Source organism: Melanerpes formicivorus, unplaced genomic scaffold (assembly GCF_026170545.1).
Source record: "Melanerpes formicivorus ecotype bairdi unplaced genomic scaffold, bMelFor1.0.p_v2 SCAF_2, whole genome shotgun sequence".
NCBI classification, from domain to species: domain Eukaryota; kingdom Metazoa; phylum Chordata; class Aves; order Piciformes; family Picidae; genus Melanerpes; species Melanerpes formicivorus.
In genome coordinates, this window is record NW_027142354.1 from 16,461,648 (window position 1) to 16,483,787 (window position 22,140).

The 22,140-nt window shown below is 38.9% G+C and overlaps 1 protein-coding gene across 7 annotated transcripts in view; it reads left to right on the forward strand.

Annotated features, from left to right (window-relative positions):
• Positions 1–22,140, forward strand: part of SYNE1 (spectrin repeat containing nuclear envelope protein 1) — a 317,978-nt gene that overhangs the window by 217,754 nt on the left and 78,084 nt on the right. For 4 of the 7 annotated variants that reach the window (XM_068151710.1, XM_068151718.1, XM_068151727.1 and 1 more), the window contains 13 exons: positions 4,807–4,980; positions 6,838–7,029; positions 11,261–11,395; positions 11,986–12,092; positions 13,240–13,390; positions 14,287–14,421; positions 14,589–14,744; positions 15,672–15,881; positions 17,335–17,436; positions 18,244–18,363; positions 20,072–20,272; positions 20,930–21,103; positions 21,216–21,347. In XM_068151710.1, the coding sequence (XP_068007811.1) occupies positions 4,807–4,980; positions 6,838–7,029; positions 11,261–11,395; positions 11,986–12,092; positions 13,240–13,390; positions 14,287–14,421; positions 14,589–14,744; positions 15,672–15,881; positions 17,335–17,436; positions 18,244–18,363; positions 20,072–20,272; positions 20,930–21,103; positions 21,216–21,347 (1,989 nt within the window). The remainder of the gene's footprint in view (positions 1–4,806; positions 4,981–6,837; positions 7,030–11,260; positions 11,396–11,985; positions 12,093–13,239; positions 13,391–14,286; positions 14,422–14,588; positions 14,745–15,671; positions 15,882–17,334; positions 17,437–18,243; positions 18,364–20,071; positions 20,273–20,929; positions 21,104–21,215; positions 21,348–22,140) is intronic. The other 3 variants (XM_068151740.1, XM_068151698.1, XM_068151707.1) reach the window with 3 other exon arrangements.

Below are 22,140 nucleotides of genomic sequence, written 5' to 3' on the forward strand. Positions count from 1 at the left end.
GCTCATAGAAGTCTAAGGGGCAACTCTCCTCTCTTGCACAGTTCACAGGCTGTAGCAGTGCAGCTGTTCTGGGTCTCAGTCCTCTCAGGCCTTTTGCCCTTTATGTCTCTGGAGCAGGGCTCTCAGAGTGTTGGTTGCCTTGGTCCAGGTGCAAGGCCCCGGTGTGGTTTGCCTACTAGGACAAGCTCTTCAGCTGCTACTGCAGCAGCATTCAGCTCTTGTTGCTTTCTGGGTGAGAACAAGGCCAATTGCCTGTCATCTTGGCTGGTTTCAATACTGTCCAAAGACAATTTAATGGCCGTTGGTAACAGAGAAACCTGATAGCTGAACCTATAGGTTGGGGCATATCCAAACATGGCCAGGGATGCACACAGTTCACAGGTGTGTTACAAGGTTAATTATATATATATATATATATATATATATATATAGGGATGATCGGGTTGAGTGCCTGTGGGTGAGAATTAGAGGGGAGGCCAAAAGGGCTGACATCCTGGTTGGAGTCTGTTTTAGACCACCCAACCAGGAGAAGGATGTTGATGAGTCATTCTATAGGCAGCTTAAGGCTGTCTCAAGATCGCCTGACCTTGTTCTCATGGGCGACTTCAACCTGCCTGACATCTGCTGGGATCTTAACATAGCAGAGAAGAGGCAATCTAGGAGGTTCTTAGAATGCATGGTGGACAGCTTCTTATCCCAGGTGCTGCGAGAGCCTACCAGGGGCAAGGCTATGCTTGACCTCCTCTTCACCAATAGGGAAGGGTTGGTGGGTGATGTGGTGGTCAGAGGGTGCTTAGGGGCCAGTGACCACGAGATAATTAAATTCTCATTATTTGGTAAAGCTAAGAGGGGTAGCAAGAAGACCTCCACTCTGGATTTCCGGAGGGCAGACTTCAGGCTACTCAAGGAACTAATTCAGAGGGTTCCTTGGGATAAAGCCCTTAAAAACAAAGGGGCCCAGGAGAGCTGGTCCTACTTCAAGGAAGAATTGTTGAAGGCTCAGGGACAGGCTGTGCCAATGTGCCGTAAGATGAGCCGCCGGGGCAGACGGCCAGCCTGGATGGTTAAAGAACTTTTAATGGAACTAAGGGAAAAAAAGAGGGTGTATCACCTTTGGAAGAGAGGGGAGGCAACCCGTGAAAAATTTAAGGATGTTGCTAGGTCTTGCAGGAAGAAAATTAGGGAGGCAAAAGCGCATTTGGAGCTTACAGGATGGCCAAGGGATCAGGCTCAGCCAACATGGATTTAGGAAGGGCAGGTCCTGCCTGACCAACCTGATCTCCTTCTATGATCAGGTGACCCGCCTGGTGGATGTGGGGAGGCCTGTGGATGTAGTTTACCTGGACTTCAGCAAGGCCTTTGACACCGTCCCCCATAGCAAACTCCTGGCCAAGCTGTCAGCCCATGGCTTGGACAGCAGCACTCTGAGCTGGGTTAGGAACTGGCTGGATGGCCGAACCCAGAAAGTGGTGGTGAATGATGCCACATCCAGCTGGCAGCCAGTCAGTAGCGGAGTCCCCCAGGGATCAGTGCTGGGCCCCATCCTCTTTAACATCTTTATTGATGATCTGGATGAGGGCATTGAGTCTATCATCAGTAAATTTGCTGATGACACCAAGCTGGGGACAGGAGTTGATCTGCTGGAGGGTAGAGAGGCTCTGCAGAGGGACCTCGACAGGCTGGACAGATGGGCAGAGTCCAACAGCATGAGATTTAACGCATCCAAGTGCCGGGTTCTGCACATTGGCCACAACAACCCCATGCAGTGCTACAGGCTGGGGTCAGAGTAGCTGGAGAGCAGCCAGGCAGAGAGGGACCTGGGGGTGCTGGTTGATGGTAGGCTGAACATGAGCCTGCAGTGTGCCCAGGCAGCCAAGAGGGCCAATGGCATCCTGGCCTGCATTAAGAACAGTGTGGCCAGCAGGAGCAGGGAGGTCATTCTGCCCCTGTACACTGCACTGGTTAGGCCACACTTCGAGTACTGTGTCCAGTTCTGGGCCCCTCAGTTTAGGAACGATGTTGACTTGCTGGAACGAGTCCAGAGAAGGGCAACGAAGTTAGTGAGGGGCTTGGAACACAAGCCCTATGAGGAGAGGCTGAGGGAGCTGGGGCTGCTTAGCCTGGAGAGGAGGAGACTCAGGGGTGACCTTATTGCTCTCTACAACTACCTGAAGGGGGGTTGTAAACAGGCAGAGGTTGGTCTCTTCTCCCAGGCAGCCAGCACCAGAACAAGAGGACACAGTCTCAGGCTGCGCCAGGGGAAGTTCAGGCTGGAGGTCAGGGGGAAGTTTTACACAGAGAGAGTGATTGCCCATTGGAATGGGCTGCCTGGGGAGGTGGTGGAGTCGCCGTCACTGGAGGTGTTCAGGAGGAGACTTGACAGGGTGCTTGGTTACATGGGTTAGTTGATTGGGTGGTGTTGGATGATAGGTTGGACGCGATGATCTTGAAGGTCTCTTCCAACCTGGTTTATTCTATTCTATTCTATATGTGCTACACATTTACCTGGACCATCTGGAGCCAGGAAATATCCAGGTTTGCATGTTCACATGTGCTTAGCCCATTGTCTGGGTTAGGGCATGTTTTGGGGCTTGACCATTCAGGACACCTAGGAGGAGATGCTGACTAATAATTTCATGTTAATTTCATGAGTCAAATATACTAATCTTAATTATGATCCCACAGTAAGCTGGGCTAAAAAATATATATGGTCTGTAGACAATATTGTAGAAAATAGGCTTTAACCTGTGCACTTTTTAGCTGTGGTTTCATAGACAAAATCTTCCAGAACAGTGTAGATATGTAAATGTAGAAACTCAGATAAAACAGGTAATTAAAACTTTTTGCTGTTGAGAGTGTGAATTGGCAATAGTTCTTTCTGTGCAAGTAATTGAAATAACTAAAGCTTGAGGACTGTTCAGCTCTAGACTGCGATATTTAAAAGCTAACATTATTCTTTAAATTATTCTAACATTCAGTTATCAATTTTCCCATTAAAATTAAGCATTTGGAAATGTGCATACATTTCCCCATGTAAGGGATTTGCCCTGCACATTCAGTTCTGAGGTGTGGTAGGTTGACCATGGCCAGCAACCAAACACTCACCCTTATTCTCCTCATCTGTGGGATGGGGACAAATTAAAAGTCAGGCTAAAAGCTTAATGGATCAAGATAATGAGAGCTTAATAGGCTAAGGAAAAATTGTCCATGCCAGGAAAGGAAAATGAGGAACTTACCCTGCTTCCTCATCAACAGGCAGATGTTCAACCAATTTCCTGGAAAGCACTGTCAGCACATGTAACAGTTGCCTGGGAAGGCAAACACCATAACTACAAATGCCATCCCCCTCCCCACTTTTCCATGAACTTTTATTGCTGAGCATGATCTCATGGTATGGAGAATCCCTTTGATCAGTTCAAGTCAGCTGTTTTAGCTGTGTCCTTTTCCAGCCTTCTGCCCATCCCCAGCCTACTGGCATTTGTGAGGAGCGGTTGGAAAAAAAACCTTAATGCTTTGCAGGCACTGGTCAGCACCAGCCCAAATGTTGCTATGTTATCAGCACAGTTTTAGCCACACATGCAAAGCACAGCACTGTGCAGGCTGCAATTAACTCCAAGCTCACCACAACCAGTACAGTCTTCTCTTGTTCCATACCATTTGCAGCATGCTTAGGTCCTGCTTTATCTGATATGTGTAGGAATCCTCTGACCATTCCATTCTATCTGTTTCTTGTTCCTGAAAATCCCCTCTATTCTTTCCAGCTCTTAGACTCTCTGGTACTGGGGAGCCCAGAAATAGACACAATACTCCACCTGTGGACAATCCAGTGTTAAGTAGAGAGGAAGGATCACTTCCCTCAGCCTGTTGGCAACACTCTTAATCCAAGGTGCCATTAGCTTTCTTTGCCACAAGAGCCCATTGCTGGGTCATGTTCAATTTTGTGTCCACCAAGACCTCCAGATCCTTTTCTGCTGAGTTACTTCACAGCTAGCTGGCGTCCAGTATGTACCAGTGCTTGAGGCTTTTCTTTCCCAGGTGCAGGACTTTGCTCAACTTTATGAGGTTCCCGTTAGTCTATTTCTTCAGCTTATGAGGATCCATCTGGATGGCAGCACAACTTTCTGGCCTGTCGACTACTTTTGTGTCATCAGTAAACTTCCTGTGACTTTCTACTGAACCCTCACTAGGCTTTGTTCACCATCTCTGGGCCCAGCTGTTCAGCCATTCATCAAATTTGTATGGGATTCTCAAAAGGGCAATGGGTCTTGCTCGTCACTCTTTGACTGCAATGAATAGACCCGTTTCCACACCCCACAGCACAGGTATCCCCCAAGAGGAAGACACATAGATAAGGTAGACAGCTCTTCAGTCTTCTTTTTACCCACAGTGGTTACACCAAAGACCCACCAGTGGATACTCTTAGGTCCTTGAAATACCCTTGTTGTGCCTCTTTTGAAAGACAATAAAGCTAACAGCCCCGCTGCTGATTGAGCAAATTGAATCAACATGGGAGGAAACCCAAAGGAGAGCAGTCAAAGACAGATAAAACTTCAGCTTTAGAAGGCTGTAATAGCAGAGATCTACCGAAGGAAGCAGAATTACAGTGACTGAACTGAAACAATTTCCATCACCAGAAAAGCATCCTCATCAATTGAAAGCAATAGTATTTTGTAAAGGCTTCCAAATTACAAAAGGAAGGGCTTACAATACTGTATAGAATTTGCAAGAGACAGAAAGGGAAGTATTTTTTAAGTGATGGTAGTGATCTATTTGTTTCAAAAAGTAAAATATTTTTTGTACCTTTAGGAAAAACTGAATGAGCAGTTGGAAGAACAGCGGCAAGAGCAGGCTCTTCAAAGGTACCGTTGTGAAGCTGATGAACTTGATCACTGGTTACTTAATACTCGAGCAACACTAGACACCACCCTGGTTACTGCTGAGGAACCTATGGACATGGAAGCGCAGCTGGTAGACTGTCAGGTAAAATGATCAGTTCTGTAATGTTTAGACGAACAGGATGGACATAACTTTATCTGAAGGAAGAAGCAAATATGGAGCATTAATGTTAAGACCATTACTGAGTAGGATGAGCCAGCCTATTAGTGGGGAAGAAATTTCTGAGCTGCTTAGCACCTCATATATAATCAAGTTAGCTTCATCCATGATTTGTGAAATTAAAATATAGCCTTCATTTCTTGTTAAAGATTGCAAATAATGCTTTAGAATGCACATGTAAACATACCAATAGGAGAATAAAATATTGTGACTGAAAGAACATTTGAAGCTGTACAGGTTTTGGAGGGCAGTTTTGGTTTAGTTTAAAGGCCTTGTATTCGTGTCACTTGCTGGTCCTGCTACACTCAAGTTAGAGTTCTTTAACTTGCTAGGTGTGAAGACAACTGCAGTGTACTTTTGTATTCCTCTTCCAGCTGAGGAACACCTTCACAGTAGCAGTGGTGTGTAGGGACAGTGTTGTGTTTTCTTCAGGAGTGATCCATACTCTTATTCTATAGTAAAGAATAATCATCAATAGTTACTGTTTTGATTAATTTAATATTCATTAATCCAGAACACCAAAATGATTGAGTAAAACCATTTTGCTGCAACAGAAGTAACTGCAGATATTTTATTAGCAAGACTTGGATCAGTCATAACATCCAAATTCTCACATTAGTGGGAGTTATGAACTGTATCATCATTACAACCAAAATTACAAGATGCACAAGAGAGAGGTGGATAAAAGATCTCTTTACATATTGAAGTGTGAGGATCTCACTACTTTAGGATAAATGTGAGTTAAGTTTCATGTAAGTCCAATGAATTAAATATCTAGTTAAATTTCCACCAACACTGCTTCGTTATTGGAATTTTCAGTCTGCTCACTGTCAGGTATTCTTTCATCACCCATCCTTAGGAGCTGTTTGTTGTATGTAAATAAAGCCTGTGAACTTAAACAAACCAGTAGTTAACATAATTAGTTGGAAATTCAGATTTTAAAAGAACAATTAACTTTGTGAAAAAGCTAATATTGATGTTCTTTTGCTATTTCTTAAAATCTCAAAACAGTAAGTTTGTATAAAGCCCTATACTTTTAAAACTTTTTAGAAACTCTGACCATCTTATCCTGCACACATTCCTTCAGGAGAAATTTTTGCAAGTTTATACTTGATGGTTGCTATGGAAACATGTCAGGCTAGGTTTTAGAGCAAGAATTATATGAGCTTTGAGTTTGGAAAATGAAAATATGCACTATGTAATACATGAATGGTTAATGGACTGTCAGGAAAGTAGCTTTTGAGAGTAAACATGCCAGAGATTTGTCACTTTAAGTCTCTCTTTAGACTAAAGAGGATTATACAGAAATCCTTAAGTCCATCAGGCACCAATCAGAATGAGCAAATAGTGAGAAGACAAGCTTATCAGCGCAGGCAGAGCAATACATAGGAAGAGGTGGGAAGCATTTCACTCAATATACTTGAAAGAAGCGGAATGAAGTAACTAGCTGTGTGCTGTCTCTTGTCAGTATGGATGTCAATTTATCATCTTAGCCACCCTTACATTTATAAAATGCAAATAAAGAGCATCTTCTCTACAACAAATCCTTTGTTTCAAATAACTTTTTAACTTAATATTTTGGAAGAGATTGCAGACAGAAATGGCAAGTGCAGACATTTGCAAGCGTATTTGCAATGTCTCTGAAAGGGACTGGAAGGCAAAGCAATATTTGACTTGCCTTTAGATTGGCAGCAAGTGAAGTAGGCCACAGGTCGTCTTGCCAGAAAACGTGGCAGATGCTGGAAAATGTATGAATTTGGTTCATTGTTTTTGCTGCTGCAGAACATGCTGGTTGAAATAGAGCAGAAGGTTGTAGCCTTGTCAGAGTTGTCTGTGCACAACGAGAACTTGCTTATGGAGGGGAAGGCTCACACCAAGGATGAAGCAGAACAGCTGGCTGTGAAGCTCAGGACACTGAAGGGCAGCCTGCTGGAGCTGCAGAGAGTGCTCCATGACAAACAGATCAACATTCGGGTAAGTGACTCTTTCCAGTTGCCTTCATGGTGAGCAAGAGGTTGGGGGGGTTTCATAGTAGTTTTATGCAACTGAGGGAAAAAAGGGGAAAGTATTCTACTGATTTTGTTTGAGCTAGTTAGTAAGTTGAATTACACTCCAAAATGGAGAATTGCCTAGCAATTTTTATCTTACTGTTTTCAAGCCACTTCACAGGGAAACTATCCTAAACTCAGAATACAATGATGAAGTAGATAAATTATTAGCTTGGTCTGAATATACTCTATTCCTGTTCTCCGTCCCCTTAGATTGCACGTGTTCTGGGGCAGGATCCCACCCTTCACAAAAGGACAATCCTAAATACATGTTTTCCTTTGTACAACATGCATAGCACTGTTAACAGATAACATAAAGATAATGAAATATTTGTAAATATGGCTAATAATTAATGGTATCATTACTAAATATTATATAAACAAAAGTACATTTTTACCTCAGGCTTGTCCTATGTTTCTATTCCTAGCAGCTTTGGTGAGCTTACAGTCACTAGTTCATTTTATTTAACAGTTGGTTTTGGTTGTTCTTTAGGTTAAACTAGCATGTGGAGAACTGAATGCGTGTGAGAAACCCAACCATGTAATACGACCACCTGGTTTTGAATTTGCTTGCCCTGCTGTGACTCCCTCTCCCCTTTTCCTTTTACATCTTTTCTTAGCTTTGCTGTGCAAATTAAACATGATAAGCTTCAAAGATTTCTAGCTTGTAAGGCAGATTAAAGTCTACTGAGAGGTTAGCTTGAAAAGTCACTTGACATGCTAAGAACTATTTTTAGTCCAAAGCAACTGGATAACTAAAAAAGTTACAGCTTCGTAAAGAAAAAAATGGGGTGGAGGAGGAGGGGAAAAGAAGAAAAACTCCAAGTATTTTTATTTATTGCCTCTATGATTAAGTAAGTTCATGTTTTTCTTGCATACTAAATCTCATAATGAGTCAAATGAAAAGTGTTACCAGCAGCACGTAGGCATTTAGTACTCAATCCTGCTTTGTTTTAAAACAGGCATGACATATAAAATAAAATGGTGTGGTTTAGTTTCCTTAAACTTTTAAAACAGATTTTTGAATGTTTTTCTAATATCAAAATAACAATAAAAGAATTTCTACATGTAGAGTATTAATCATTTAAGGTGCTACATGCATGCAAGCCTTAACTTTCTTTATAAATTGCAAACTTTTTGGGGACTTAGAGTTCATAGAAGAAAACATACATAGGCAGTATAACATCTTCAAATTTTCAGTGAGCATTTCTTTTCAAATGAGAAATTCTATAATGTTTTTTGTTTAAACAGTGTGTCTCATAGACTGAGGTTCAGAGCATGAGCTGCCCAAAAATGCATTAACTTGTATCCTCTGACATTACTATCCCTGAGAAGCATTACACGCTAACAGCAGTGTTGCTTGTGAATGTAAGAATTTCACACTTGCACATCATCTCTAAATGTACTGATAAACCTGGAATTGCCTAGTGGCATAGGCTAGGATGCCCCCAAGGGTCTTTTCCAACCTAGTTAATTCTATTGTATTCTACTCTATTCTATATTTCAGCATATCTGTTATTCCTGTAGCACATGGTTTTGTAGAGTTAGTGTGAGATTCTGTGACTACCTTGCAGCAATTTCATTTTTTATGCTAATTTTAACCCAGCTCCTTTATTCATAAAATAAAGCAGTGAAATTTATCAGAAACTACTGGATAAAGGAGAGTTCCAAACTACATTGATTCCAAATGTAGTATTTTTTCAAGTACTCTGAAATACACAGAAAACATTGCATTATTACTATTATCTACTAAGTTCTCTGACTTAGGTACAATAAAAATAAATAGACTTCATATAAAACCAAGCAGTAGAATTTTGCAGTAAAAACCACTGTGATTCTTCACTTTCTATTACAAAGTGTGTGTGTGTGTGTGTGTGAGGGACCACTTCAGTTCCACAAAACAAATATGCCTGACATACCCCTTTGAAAGATTAATTCTGTCACCATTTTCTTCAGGAAATTTCCAATTATTTCTGTACTGGAGAGGAAGTTTCATACATTTATTTTCCCTGGCTATTTAAAGTAAATGTGAAACATGTTTCTTCAGACAGAATTCAAATAAAAATGCAAGTGTATTTTTTCAAACTTGCATTTGGTGGTTTGAGAGTGATAAAATTTGATTCACAAATAATTTTGATTTAAAACTATGCACAATAGCATGTTGGCAAATGACGCAATCCATTTTACACTCTACCATTGCAGGAACTGTGGGACTAGTATTTGTCTGTCTTAGTATAACTTCAAAATTGCAGCTTTTCAACCCTTTTTTTCAGAAAAGAGGAGACTTGAAATCTAACTGAAATCAGCTGCCCAAATACAATGAAGCATGAGATACTATTCTTTAAATAAATTTACAAGTCAAACAGTCTTTTCCCCGTAGCATATAAACTGAAGCAGGTTGGGGTTTTTTACAATTCTCACTTTTAATAGAAAAATAAAAATTTCAGACCCACTTTATCCTTCACATAATAGTTTTTTTTTGCCTATTCTGGTACCCTACAATGACACATTCCAACCAGCTTTTCCAAGAACTTGTTTCTACAAAGTACAGTAGTAAAATTCACCTGCAATCTGACAACTTAGCAAAATAAAATTGTTCCATAGAACAACAGCTAATGGTAATTTCCAACTCTCAATAACCTGCTTGCTTGTTTTGCTTCTCTTTCAGTTTATATCATAGAGTTATAGAATGGCTTAGGTCAGAAGGGACCTTAGAGATCATTACTCCAACCTCCTTGCCATAGGCAGGGCCACCTCTCAGCTAGACTTGACTGGTCAAGGCCTCAGCCAACCAATTCATATCCTCTAACACTAATTTGTTATTTCTTTCACCTAACATCTACTGTTTGCAAAACTTGGCTGTTTCAGTGCCAGGTGGCACAAACATTGGTAGCAAAGATCTGTTCCAGTTGTTAGTATAAAGAGTAGGAGGGCAAGAAGGGCTTCCTCAGCCATGTTTGGCCCTGCTGGTCCCTTTAGACAAAGGTTCCCTGAAAGGTGGAATGTGTTGTAGTTTGGTTGGTTTGGTTGTGTTGTTTTGTTTTGGTGTTGTATTTTTTTGTGTGGTTTTTGTTTTGGGTTTTTTGGGTTTTTTTTTTGAGAGCCTGCTGTAATGTTTGAATTCTATTTAGAATAAAGGGTGAATCATGAGCAAAATGTGAATCCTACAAAAATGAGATTTATAGACAAAATGGGAGAGGATTTAAGACCCAGCTTTAGCTCTTGAAGCTTTGTTGTTGTTTTTTTTAATAGAAAGAAAAGATTGCAAATTCTACAGTTAGCACGTACTTGCAAGTAATATTAAATAAATCCACAGAGGTGTGCAGATCTAACCAGACCCACAAGTCTGTCTTTGACATTAGGCCAAGTGTATTAAAATCCTTACATTTGAATACATTGACTGATAAAATAATTTAAATTCACAGCCAATGTGGATTGCAGAAGTGAAGAACCTGATAAAGCAGATTTTTGAACTATTAAGGCATATGCTCTTTTTTGCTTTGCTTACACAGAAAGCCTGTCAAAATAGTCATATTGGAGAAGCATAATGATAGGAGCATGAATGAAGGAGCTGTTGCTTTTGCTTTTCTATTATAACATTTTGTGGTTTGGTCTCTCTTACTGTCTTTACTGTTTCTGTATTGTCTGTTGTTAGCTGACTGTTTCTGCCAGCTACCAGCAGAATTACATACTTATTTATCAACAAGTTTTTACCAGAATGACAGCCATTCTGTGGTTTTCAGTTACACACAAAAAAATGGCTTTAATTAGACTGAGAACCTGGTAGATGCAACCTGTTGATTCCCTGCACTGCCAAATAAAGCTGCACCCTCCATTACAAGTCAGCACTGTGTTTTAGGAGAAGCATAACAATCTTAACACATTTGTGCATGGTTTCTGATCTCTGGTCTGTGATTCTGGTAACTGCAGTTGTGTGTGTTTATTTTTACATTTTTAGTGATGCTTTCTTGCTTGTAACTAATGACCACTGGAAGTCAGAAATCTAAAGTCATTGCTTGCTTCAGAATCTGTGTGAGCCGCTAGCTTGAAAGGTGGAAGGTGATGCTACATCAGGTGTTTTGAATTAATGATTTGTACATGCCTGCTCCCTAGGAATGTAACAGATTTTGTAAAATCTTTGGTTCTTGCTCTTAAAGCAGGGATCATTACAAGAAAAGGAGGAGAGCAATCTGGACTTCGTTTCCTCACAGAGTCCCAGTGTCCAAGAATGGCTGGCACAAGCAAGAACCACTCGTACACAACAGCAGCAGAGCACCCTGCAGCAACAGAAAGTTAGTATTTTGCATTTCTTTCACTCCTGGCTTTAGACTGTGCTTAACACTGTAGCTGAGCCACTCTTGTGAATATTTCCTCTGAAATCCTAATTTTTTACACCACTTCTTACTCAGTGCTTTTATAATGATGTAGTTGAGGTCACTCTTTTATATCTGTAACAGCCAGGCAGACTAGACATTCTGGGTGACCATGATCAACTCACTTAATCACTCTGCTTCTGTTGTCCATTAGTACAAATAAGTTGAGTCAGCCCTTGAAGTTACTGTAAGGAGTTGATGGCATTTGCTCAAAATAGTAATCAGTGTTGTGTTTGTAGAAGCAGCAGTGCACACATTACAAGGTGTGTTGTGTTGCATGACACACAGACACCCTCACTAGGTTAGATTCCAGAGACTGTAGAAGTAGTTTAACAGCCCAGGTTATGTGTCCCTGGGTGAAGACTTAGCACAGCTTTGGTGCACAAGCAAGCTGTATCAGAAATAACTCCATTATCTTTGCATTACAGTCATGCAATATTGACATATACTTCCAAGGCAAAGCCAATCTGTTTTGGTTTTGTTTTGATTTTTTCAACTTGCTATTTTAGGAGCTGGAACAAGAGCTAGAAGAGCAGAAGAACCTACTTCGGTCAGTAGCATGCCGTGGAGAAGAAATCCTAACACAGCAAGGCTCTCCAGAAGGCGTGTGTATAAGGTGTGCTTTCATGTGTTTTTTGCAAAGTGAATTTCTTTGATTTTTCTGCTTATGATGCTCTAATATCTTTTTAAAGCATTTTTATATAGTACCTAGAATACTAGAGTCCTGGTTCATAGTTCACTCTAATAATATAGTTACATAAACTGATGTATGCTAAGAGATTAATGTCAGCATCTAGCAATTCCTTTTGTTCTTATTTGCAAACATGACACTAAAATTACAAGCTAGTAGGATTCACTAGACAAGCAATGGATCAGTTACCATAGCTTTAGGGTCCAGCATTGGTATATGATCATAGCTGATCTGTAAAGTATTGTGGTCTGCCATTGTAATGAGGTCTTCCCAGAGGAGTTACTCATTGCTTTCCTTTTTCCTACAGTTAGTAAATATTTTCCTTTTGAGGCCTAATGTGTTTCAAATTTCATCTCTGGTCTGTAATTTCTTTCACACTTTCCCATGTACAGGGGAAGTAGATGTCTTTAAAAACCTTTGCCCTTACTAGGGGAGGCTTCTATCCTAGAGAAGGCTGAAACTGTACTCAGTAAGCTCTTCTCCTCAACATTTACATTAATTCAATGTGGTGGGCTTTTTTATTATAATGCCAGAAAATACTGGATGTATCTTATGTTTGAGGCTTCCATCTTTGGCATAATATACTATAGAAACAAAACAAACAACAACAACAACAAAAATCAAACCAAACCCACTACATTTTGTTCATTGTTTACTTAAAGCTAAACTCATATGCTTGCTTCACATGAAAATACACAGGTATGTCTGATATTTTTAGAGGAGGTGAGGAAGAAGTCAGATAAAATATTAGTTTTTTTATTTATTTTAGGCTTTGAAGTAAAGTTTGTTTTAAGGTTATATTTCAGTGTAGTATATATTCAGTCCACTTCTTGTTTTCTTTTGTTTTTTTTTCCACTGGGTACTTGCAACTCTTAAACAGTTTCTTAGAAAATATATTTTATCTCACCAGGCAAGAACTCTTACTGTTACAAAGCAACCTTTGACTTAATATCAGGGTGGGGGGGAGGGGAGTTAAAGCTTTTAAAAATAGTACTTCATTTCAATGCAGAATTACATCATTCACAGTTGTAAGTTTTGGTTTTTTGAGACCTTTATGCATCTTCCCACTCAGTGAGAAGCCTGATTCACTCTCAAGGGAATTAGTCTTAGAAGGTGAGAAACCACTATCAGAAGAAGAGATGAAGATGAAATGGGAGAGCTTGAACCAGGAATTTAATACCAAACAGAGACTGCTCCAGAAAGCTTTGGAACAAGAACAGTTGGTAACTATTTCTAATTTCTCTTTGTATTTTCCTCAATGAAAGCAGTTGTCACAAAATGAGGTACAGTATGTGCATAACAGAAGCATTAGTGTAGTTAATGCAAAGAATATAGGACAATTTCTTTTTATGACAACTTTAAAATATTTAAAATATTAAATATTAAATAAATATTAAATATTTTAAAAATAATCTAACTTTGTTTTATTAAATAAATTTATTTTTTATTAAATAAATTTAATAATATTAAACAAATAAATATTAAATATTGGCACTACTCTTGTGCAAAGTGAATTGTATTACCATTCAGCTGAAACTGTAAAGACAGGGCTCAGAGGAATTTTTTATCATCTTGTCTAACCCAGGATAATTCTGTAACAAATCATCCCTCTGTAACTGTCCAGTACTCTAGCGACAACTTAGAGTAAAAACTAATATTTTCACTTTAAATGTGTTGGTTACATTCAATGATTGATCTTAGCAGATATGTGACAAAGAAGCAAGTGATTTCAGCTGCAGAATTTTTACTGAAGGAAACAGTGATTAGTCAACTAAACTATATTAACATACATCCTCCATTTTATTGGTAGTTGACACAGATCCACTTTTCTTTATATAATACTATATTAAAACCAGCTGCCAGAATCCTAAATATCTTGTATTCATTCAACAGTAATTATTTTTCATGGTAAAAAACAAAAAAATCACTGAAAATTCACACTATAAGTATATATCTTTCACTTCTTGTGAAGCTTCTTCTATTCAAGATATATGTGACACAGAAAACTTGTGAGAGAACCACGAGCATTATTAGCTGGTATTCTCAGTTAGCAGTTGAACCTGCATAACTGAATTTTGTGCCTATAGTAGAGATATTCTAATTTCTACTTCTCTCTCAACAGCTTTATAGCAGACCAAACAGACTGCTATCTGGAATGCCGTTGTATAAAGAAGAAGGACAGGATGAAGATAAATCCTCAGTGTCACCAGTACTGGTTGAGTTGAATCAGGCCTTTGAAGATGTGTCATCCGAGGTAACATTTTGATTGTCTTATATTGGGTCTTATTGAGCCATACTTACAATGAAAACTCTTCTAACTCTTCTCACTTCCACCTAGAAGTTGAACCCTTTCCCAAATAGTAGATGTTAGAAAGAGTACCTTATACTTCTGCTCTGAGTTTTCTGGTTCCTTTTCCGCAGGCTGGACGGTTGGAGGAGAGCCTGCCTCTTGAACAGAAACTGTATGATGGTGTCACAGCCACCTCCTTGTGGCTAGATGGTGTGGAAGAACAGGTCTTTGTTGCTACAGCCCTGTTGCCAGAGGAAGAAACAGAAACATATCTCTGCAAGCAAGAGGTAAGGAATCCATTCATAGGACTTTAAATTGCCAATAAGGATTCATTTTATACATACCTCTGTGGGAAAAGGGCAAAGAGTCCATGTGTTGTACCTCCTTTAAATTTCCGATAAGGATATATTTTTACGTATTATTTAGAAATAAATCATTAGGATCCTGGGTAAGTGATATGTTGCTGTCATAATCTCTGCAATTGCATTATTTGGCTACTGGTACTGGTAATTTTTTTACTGACACTGTAGAAAATGTTACAGATTTTGACCCAAATTTTGCCTAGTCAGAACTAAATTAAATATAGCCTAATTCTTTGCTAAGTATTAGCAAACATCACATTGTTGAAATGAAAATTAAGTGAATGAGAGGGAGGAATGCTCTGGGATATGGAAACAGTTCAATGTTATCAACATGAAGTGGGGGGGGGCAAGAAGGGGGGAGGCAGGGAGAGAGTAGGAGGGGAAAGACAGAGAGGTGATAGGACAAGAGTTTTAAAGAGGGCAGATATAGACCAGAAATACTGGAAGAGGTTGCCTGCAGACGCTGTATATGCTCTATTCCCTGAAAACGGTTAAAGTCAGATTGGACAAGGCTCTGAGCAACCTGATCTAGTCTAAAGATGTCCCTGCTCACTGCGGGGTGGGGGGTTGAACTAGATGACCTTGAAAAAAACCCTTCCAACCCAAAGCATTCTATGATTCTACATTGTTTTGTTTCAGCGCTTGTTTTCTTCAGAGCACTCTTGAGGGTGTTTTTTACTATCAGAGGTGCTGCATCTGCGTAACTTTGTCTAGTGTGTGTATATTAACAATGTAAAAAAGTCACTGAATCACTGTAAAATTTACAGTGGTTATAGCAATGCATTTACCTGCTTTCCAGAATGTTTGATTGTCTCTTTTTTTTTTGTTGTTGTTTTGTTTCTACAAAATCAGTCTCTTGCCAAAGAAATCAAAGATATAACAGAAGAAATGGATAAGAACAAGAATTTATTTGCTCAAATATTTCCTGAGAATAGTGATAATAGGGATATTATCGAGGACACTTTGGACTGTCTTCTGAGAAGACTGACTTTACTAGAGTCAGTAGTAAACCAGAGATGCCATCAGATGAAAGGGCGGCTCCAGCAAATAGTGACTTTCAAGGTATGTTGCCCATCTGAAGAAATTAACAAGGGTACATGTCAGTCATTGAGAATTTTTGGTACTGGACCAAAAGAACAAGGTTGTCATAGGCTTTTACTGTAAAATCAGACTTCCTTCTTAGGCTATACAAAACTTGGTACCCAAATCATGATCCAGAATTTAAACTCTCTGCTAGAGAGTTGCCTTCCACAACTCATACAATTATAAAGTGGTCATTCATCCCATGCTTTCTCATGCTGCTGGCATATATAGAAGGAAGTTCACTACTGTTCTCAAATTATTCTCTTGATAAATGATGGAGTACACTGGTTTTGTTAACTGAGGTAGGATAGAAAACATAATGCTGATTCCTGCCTTTCTGACCATTTGTAAGCCATCTCATTACTCCATAAGAGCTTGTGTCTCAAACCATCTGTATTGAGCAAAACCAAAAAAAACAAGGTAAGTGGAGAAATGTGTGCTTTTAGAAATCCTTTCAGAATTCAGCAATGCTTCCAGATTTTATTTGATCTCTACCTTCTCTCCTATTATCATCATGTAAATCCTCCAGTATGATTTAGTTTTAATGAAAAACCATAATTTGCCAAAAAAGAATAGAGATCCCTGGTGTTTGCAGATTAGCATTCTCATTTCATAGGTTGTGACTCCAGAACTTCTTTCCAAACTACTTAAAATTTCTAGTGGAAAATAAATAATGTCAACATTTTTCAGTGAGAAAAAATAATGTCAACATTTTTCAGTGAAGTGCCTTCTTTTGCTGAAGAAAGCAGACAAGTTGATTAGAATCCTGTGCATTATCCTCATGCCAGAGATATTTAATATTTTAGAGAATTACTATAGTAAATCATAATAATGCACCCCTTATAGAATGCTGAAAAATGTGCTGATAATTTTTTGTTGAGCTGAACGCAGGAAAAAAAAGAATTTTTGATTGCTGCTTGGCAAAAGTGTTAATTAATATTTATGTGTCTAGTGTGATAAGGTACTTAAAAGATGTAATGTGTAGTTAGCCCTGTAGTATGTTGAAGCCTTGTTTACTACTTTGTTATATTGGCGCAAGTTTGTAGTGGAAAAAGCTTGCCTTCAAAAGTGAAAACTAACCTGTTTACAAGCTTATGTGGTTGAATAGAGTACACAAGAGTAGCATATTTTTGTTAAATGAAGCCAATGACCTTTGCTGATTATCTAATGGAAAGGCAAAAGCAGAAGTGTATTCACAAGTTATATTTTGAATAGGAAATATGTCAGCTTTTAGCTCATATATATCCAGTTAGGGATTTTCTATAATGTTAAATGTCTTGCTTTGGCTAATTATGATGCTTCCAATTTTGAATAGACTTTTTGCCTTAGGGCTGACTTTGTAACCTTGTACTACTTCAGACTTTTTTTGGAACATAAATATTGTTTTCTATAGTGATTGGCTATGACTTGTTCTTCTTGTCGTCTCCCACAGAATGATCTGAAGCTCCTGTTTGCATCAGTGGCTGATAACAAATACTTAGTTCTACAGAAATTAGCAGAGGCAGTTGAGAGACCAGAAACAGAACAAATGCAGGTATTACTAAATGTCAATTTCTTGGAGAGGCAGAAGAGATAAAGTTTCTATTCAAAGTGTAAATGGATTCTAGAGAACAGGGTATTTTTAATGAGAGAATGTATACATTCAAATAAAGTATGCAAAAATGAGTACTTCCAAGAGTGTGCTACATGCTTATAAATTTTTAAAGATCAAACAGCACCAAGTGTCTGTCCTATCTCCCCAGCTGACCTAGTTATGCATACACTGGGCAGTACTTGAAAGAGAGAAAACTTCAATGAGCCAAATAAAGTCTAAAGTTGGTTAAATTGTTTGGCTGTAACACTTTATTAAAAACCAAAGTCACTTTTTTCTGCACTAATTTATAGCAGTTTTGTCTTGACTTCTATTTATTTAAATTTAAGGCAATCATTGGTTTTTATCAGCAATTGCCTCGTGACTACTTAGTCATTGATGTAACAAAATGTATCCTGTTGCCTTGTTTCTGCTTTGATAACAAATGAACGAAGTTTGCTAAGGGATACCGTCTACAGATGTTTCTTGTTATTCAAGAGCTACCGGTATCTTGTAACTGTTACCTTCAGCTTAACAAAGGACTTAATTACAGAAGTTTACATTGTACTTTTATCTTGGTTATAGCTTACATGCAGTACTTCAGCAGAAACTATTGTGTTGAATGACCCAGGAAAGCTTGTAGCTTCCACTGAAACAGCAGATTAAGGGACTGATAGATATCTGGCAGAAAACAGAGAAGAATATTACTGTTTGGAAGCTAGAGTAGTGTTACCAAGCCTTCAAACTAAATTATGTGATTTCCAAATACAGGTTATACTTCAGGCAGAAGAAGGTTTGAAGGAATTAGATGCTGGAATCAGTGAATTAAAGAAGCGTGGAGACAAGCTACAAATTGACCAACCTTCTACGCAAGAGTTGTCTAAGATCCAGGTAGAGTTCATAAGTTCCATCCTAGACCTGTCTGGTTACAGCAAAGGTATTAGTATAGCCTTTTTTACCGTTCATAAGGCAGTTCAGGACATTGTATTTGGAACCATTTCAGTCTGTGTAAAATACTATTCTTTCTGTAATTCACCTGTTATTTGTACTCTTGCATTTTTAGTTTTTCTGCCATGTGTGTTGTTAGCAGTACTAATCATAAAACGACAGAAAAACATGTTTTATTTCAGTTCTTGTTGAATCTTTGTTCAATGTAAATGCCTGTCGAAGTTTGATGCCCATTCTCACCAGTGTCCAGTGATCTGGGGTTTAGTTCTGTCTTACTTCTGTCAATAAAAAAATGGGGGAGACGAAAGGGAATAGATAAGTGTGACCTAAAACTGTAATGTTCTGATTTGACCAGAACACCTCACACGTTCCTGCCTACTTTCATTAGACTTGGTTTTGAACCATGCCAAAATAGTAGGACTGTATCCTAAGGCTTTCTGGAGTAGACATGTGTAGGCAATTGATCCAGATGTAAGGCTATTGAAGCTCTTTTGTGAGCAGTTTGGTGCTCTGGAAGGGGAGTGCCTATGGAAAGATCAAGGAGGTTTATGATTGAATTTTACCCTTTTGTAATGAATTGGAAAAAAAAGAAAACAGCTGAAACTGAACCGTAGAATTATTAAGCCAACAAAATAGTGATCCCCCTTAAAAATTAATGACAAAGAGTTTATGCCATACATGTCTTGTCCAGTTCCTTATACTTTTGGTTTTAGAGACTCCTGCTTCCTTTTGGTGTCAGGTTACGTGTAGATATTTCCCTCCATTGATCTGAGTTTTTTATAAAAGCCTTCAAGCCTTCGTTTTGATTTTTGACAGCTGTGCTTCTCACAATCTTCTTTTTAAAGCTAGGATAGCCACATGTAGCGTGAGGACGGGTCTGGATGTATTGATCAAAAGCATGGCCTTATCCTCACAGTTAGATGTATGTTCTGTGAATACAATTCTCAAAACCAAAACAAGAAAATAATCCTGTTCAGATAAAGAAAAGCATCTGTAAATTTTTCTCACTTTTTTTGTTGAGCTATACAATGTGACTGATAGCACACAGGAACTGAGGAGATTCTTCCTTTTGGCTCATTTTGTAATTTGACAGTATGGGCACACTGTAAAATGCACACTGTAAATTCTTTACATTTAACTATTCTGTATAAAATAAATTGCTACTTTAGACTTGATTTGTTTTTTACTAGTAGTTGTGTGCACCTTGCTTGCTACTTTTAAACTGCTGGGGCAGGAGAGGAAAACAAATCTAGCTTTGAGATACCTATAGTCTGTAGCCATTATGGAGTCCATGCAACCCCCTGCAGTATAAGAAGCAAAATATAAACAGCATCTGCACTGTGCAGAAGCCACACAGTAGACTGCTTTTTGATAACTTAGGCCCAGTCATACTGCTCCTTTCAAACCTTTGGGATTCTGTTTTGTTCCTGAATGCATGCACTTGAAGGAGTTGCAAGTCTTGGCTTATTTTTCCTCTCTTTAGCAGTGAATTGTTGATTTATCAATTAAATCAGCATATCTTCACAGTCCCTTTGAGCTGGAAATAGAGGTCATTCTGCTAATATTCAGAGAAATACAGACAGTAAGGTTGCTTTTAGGAAGATGTGTAAAGTGTAAACTAGAATCACCATTTCTGCTCTTTACCTCCAAGGATAAGTATGATGAGCTGATGATGATCATTGCATCCAGACGGAGTGACCTGAATCAGAATCTGGCTCTTAAGAGGCAGTACGAACAGGCTTTGCAAGACCTGGCTGACCTGGTAGAAACAGGCCAAGAAAAGATGGCTGGTGACCAAAAAATGATTGTTGCTTCGAAGGAAGAAGTTCGATTGCTACTTGACAAACATAAGGTAAGAAACTGTGATGTATTTCAGGAGTAATCTTGACTGTAAGCTTGTTCATAGCAAATTGCTAACCTTCTATTCCTAAAGATTTAGAAGCTTTTCAGGATGATGGGCCAATGTTAAGTCAGTATGTATTAAAACATACTGTATTTAAATTTGACTTACAGACTTTCAACTGCTCTGTTGAAATTTAACCCAGGTACATTGCATTTTTTTTCCTTACTCTAATAACAAGCTGCTATTCTTGTCATTGTGCTACATGGCAATTTTGTCTACCACTCCACTTTTTTTCTAACAGAACTTTACTTCTGCTAATAGCACCCACAAATCATAACAAGACTTTTCCACATTTTTTTTATTAAGTAGAATTTTTTGATGGTGTATATCTGAACTATGCTATTTTTGTTCGCGGAATGAGAGTTGGGAGAGAATTTGTGTGAAAAGGATGACCACTTTCTTTAAAAAGGCCTTTATACTTTTCAAATTGTATGTTTTGTTTTGTGAAACAGTGGAGCAAAAAGTTTACCTAGTCTTATGTCTACACATATTCAATTGTATTGCCATTGTCTTAAAATGTTAAGTTAGTGGTAATGATTTGAGTAACAATTGCATTTTCTCTTTTCTGTTCTTTCTTTACTCACTCCCTCCCATCAAATTTCTCAGGAATATTTTCAGGGGTTGGAGTCTCACATGGTCCTAACAGAAACGCTCTTTAGAAAGATGAGCAGCTTCACCCTCTTGAAGGAAACTGGGTCCCATTCAGAGCTAATGTCACAAGTATCAGCTGTATTAAAGCTGGCTCATAAACGAGGTGTGCAGCTGGAATATGTTCTAGAGGTGAGAATTCTGTGATCTTTTCAGTACTGCTACTGTGGTAAAACATACAGCTATAGGATTTCAGTTCGAGAAAGCAATATTCGCCATATACGTGGATAATTTGTGCTTGCAGACTTGGACGCATCTGGATGAAGATTACCAGGAACTCATCAGACAGCTTGAGTCTGTTGAAGGTAATATTCCCACTGTTGGCTTGGTGGAAGAGACTGAGGACAGGCTTACAGACAGAATTACACTTTTTCAGGTAGGTGCTTTTTTGATATCCATTCTTTAAGGAAAAGTTGGATGAAAAAGGCCTGTAAAGGTCATCTAGTCCAAATTCCCACTTGAACCAGGACAGTTGCCATGGGCTGGATCAACAAAGGCTTTGGAAACATCAAAAGAGGGGGATCCCACAGCCAATCTGGGGACTGATTTCAAGTGCTGTGCCACCTCCTATGATGCCTCTATAAAGGCCCAATATAGACTTTCAACTTGCCACCATTGTCCTTTTTATATTATGTGGCACTACTGGGGAGCACTTAACTCTATCATCTTTTTTAATTCTACTCCAAATAGTTGTAGGGCTTTGTTGGACTGGCTATTAGCCTTCTGTTTATCTGTCTGAAAAAAGCACCCCCTCCCTCAGCCTTCTTTTAAAGGACACTTACTCTAGGTCCCTGAACGTCATAATAGCTCTACAGCAGGCCCCGACTAATGTCTTTTTTCTTGAATTCAGTGAGAGATTGGGGCAGAACCAGTTGTTTGCAGTCCTAATGTAGGTCAGTGCTGTGACTCTCCTAATTCGTGATTCATGGTTATGGATCATGCCAGCTTAAATATACTGGCCATTTACTTCCTAACCAGAATTAGTTTGCCCAAGGTGCAGAATTTTCATTTCTTACTGATCCTTCTAAAGTTTCTGCTGCCTCCAACCTCAAGTTTATAAAAATATCTTTGGACTAAATCTGCCATTCTTTTGTCTCAACCATTCTGTCTATGTTAGTGTCATCCACAAATTTACTGAGGAACTGGTCACTGTCATCATCCATGCTATT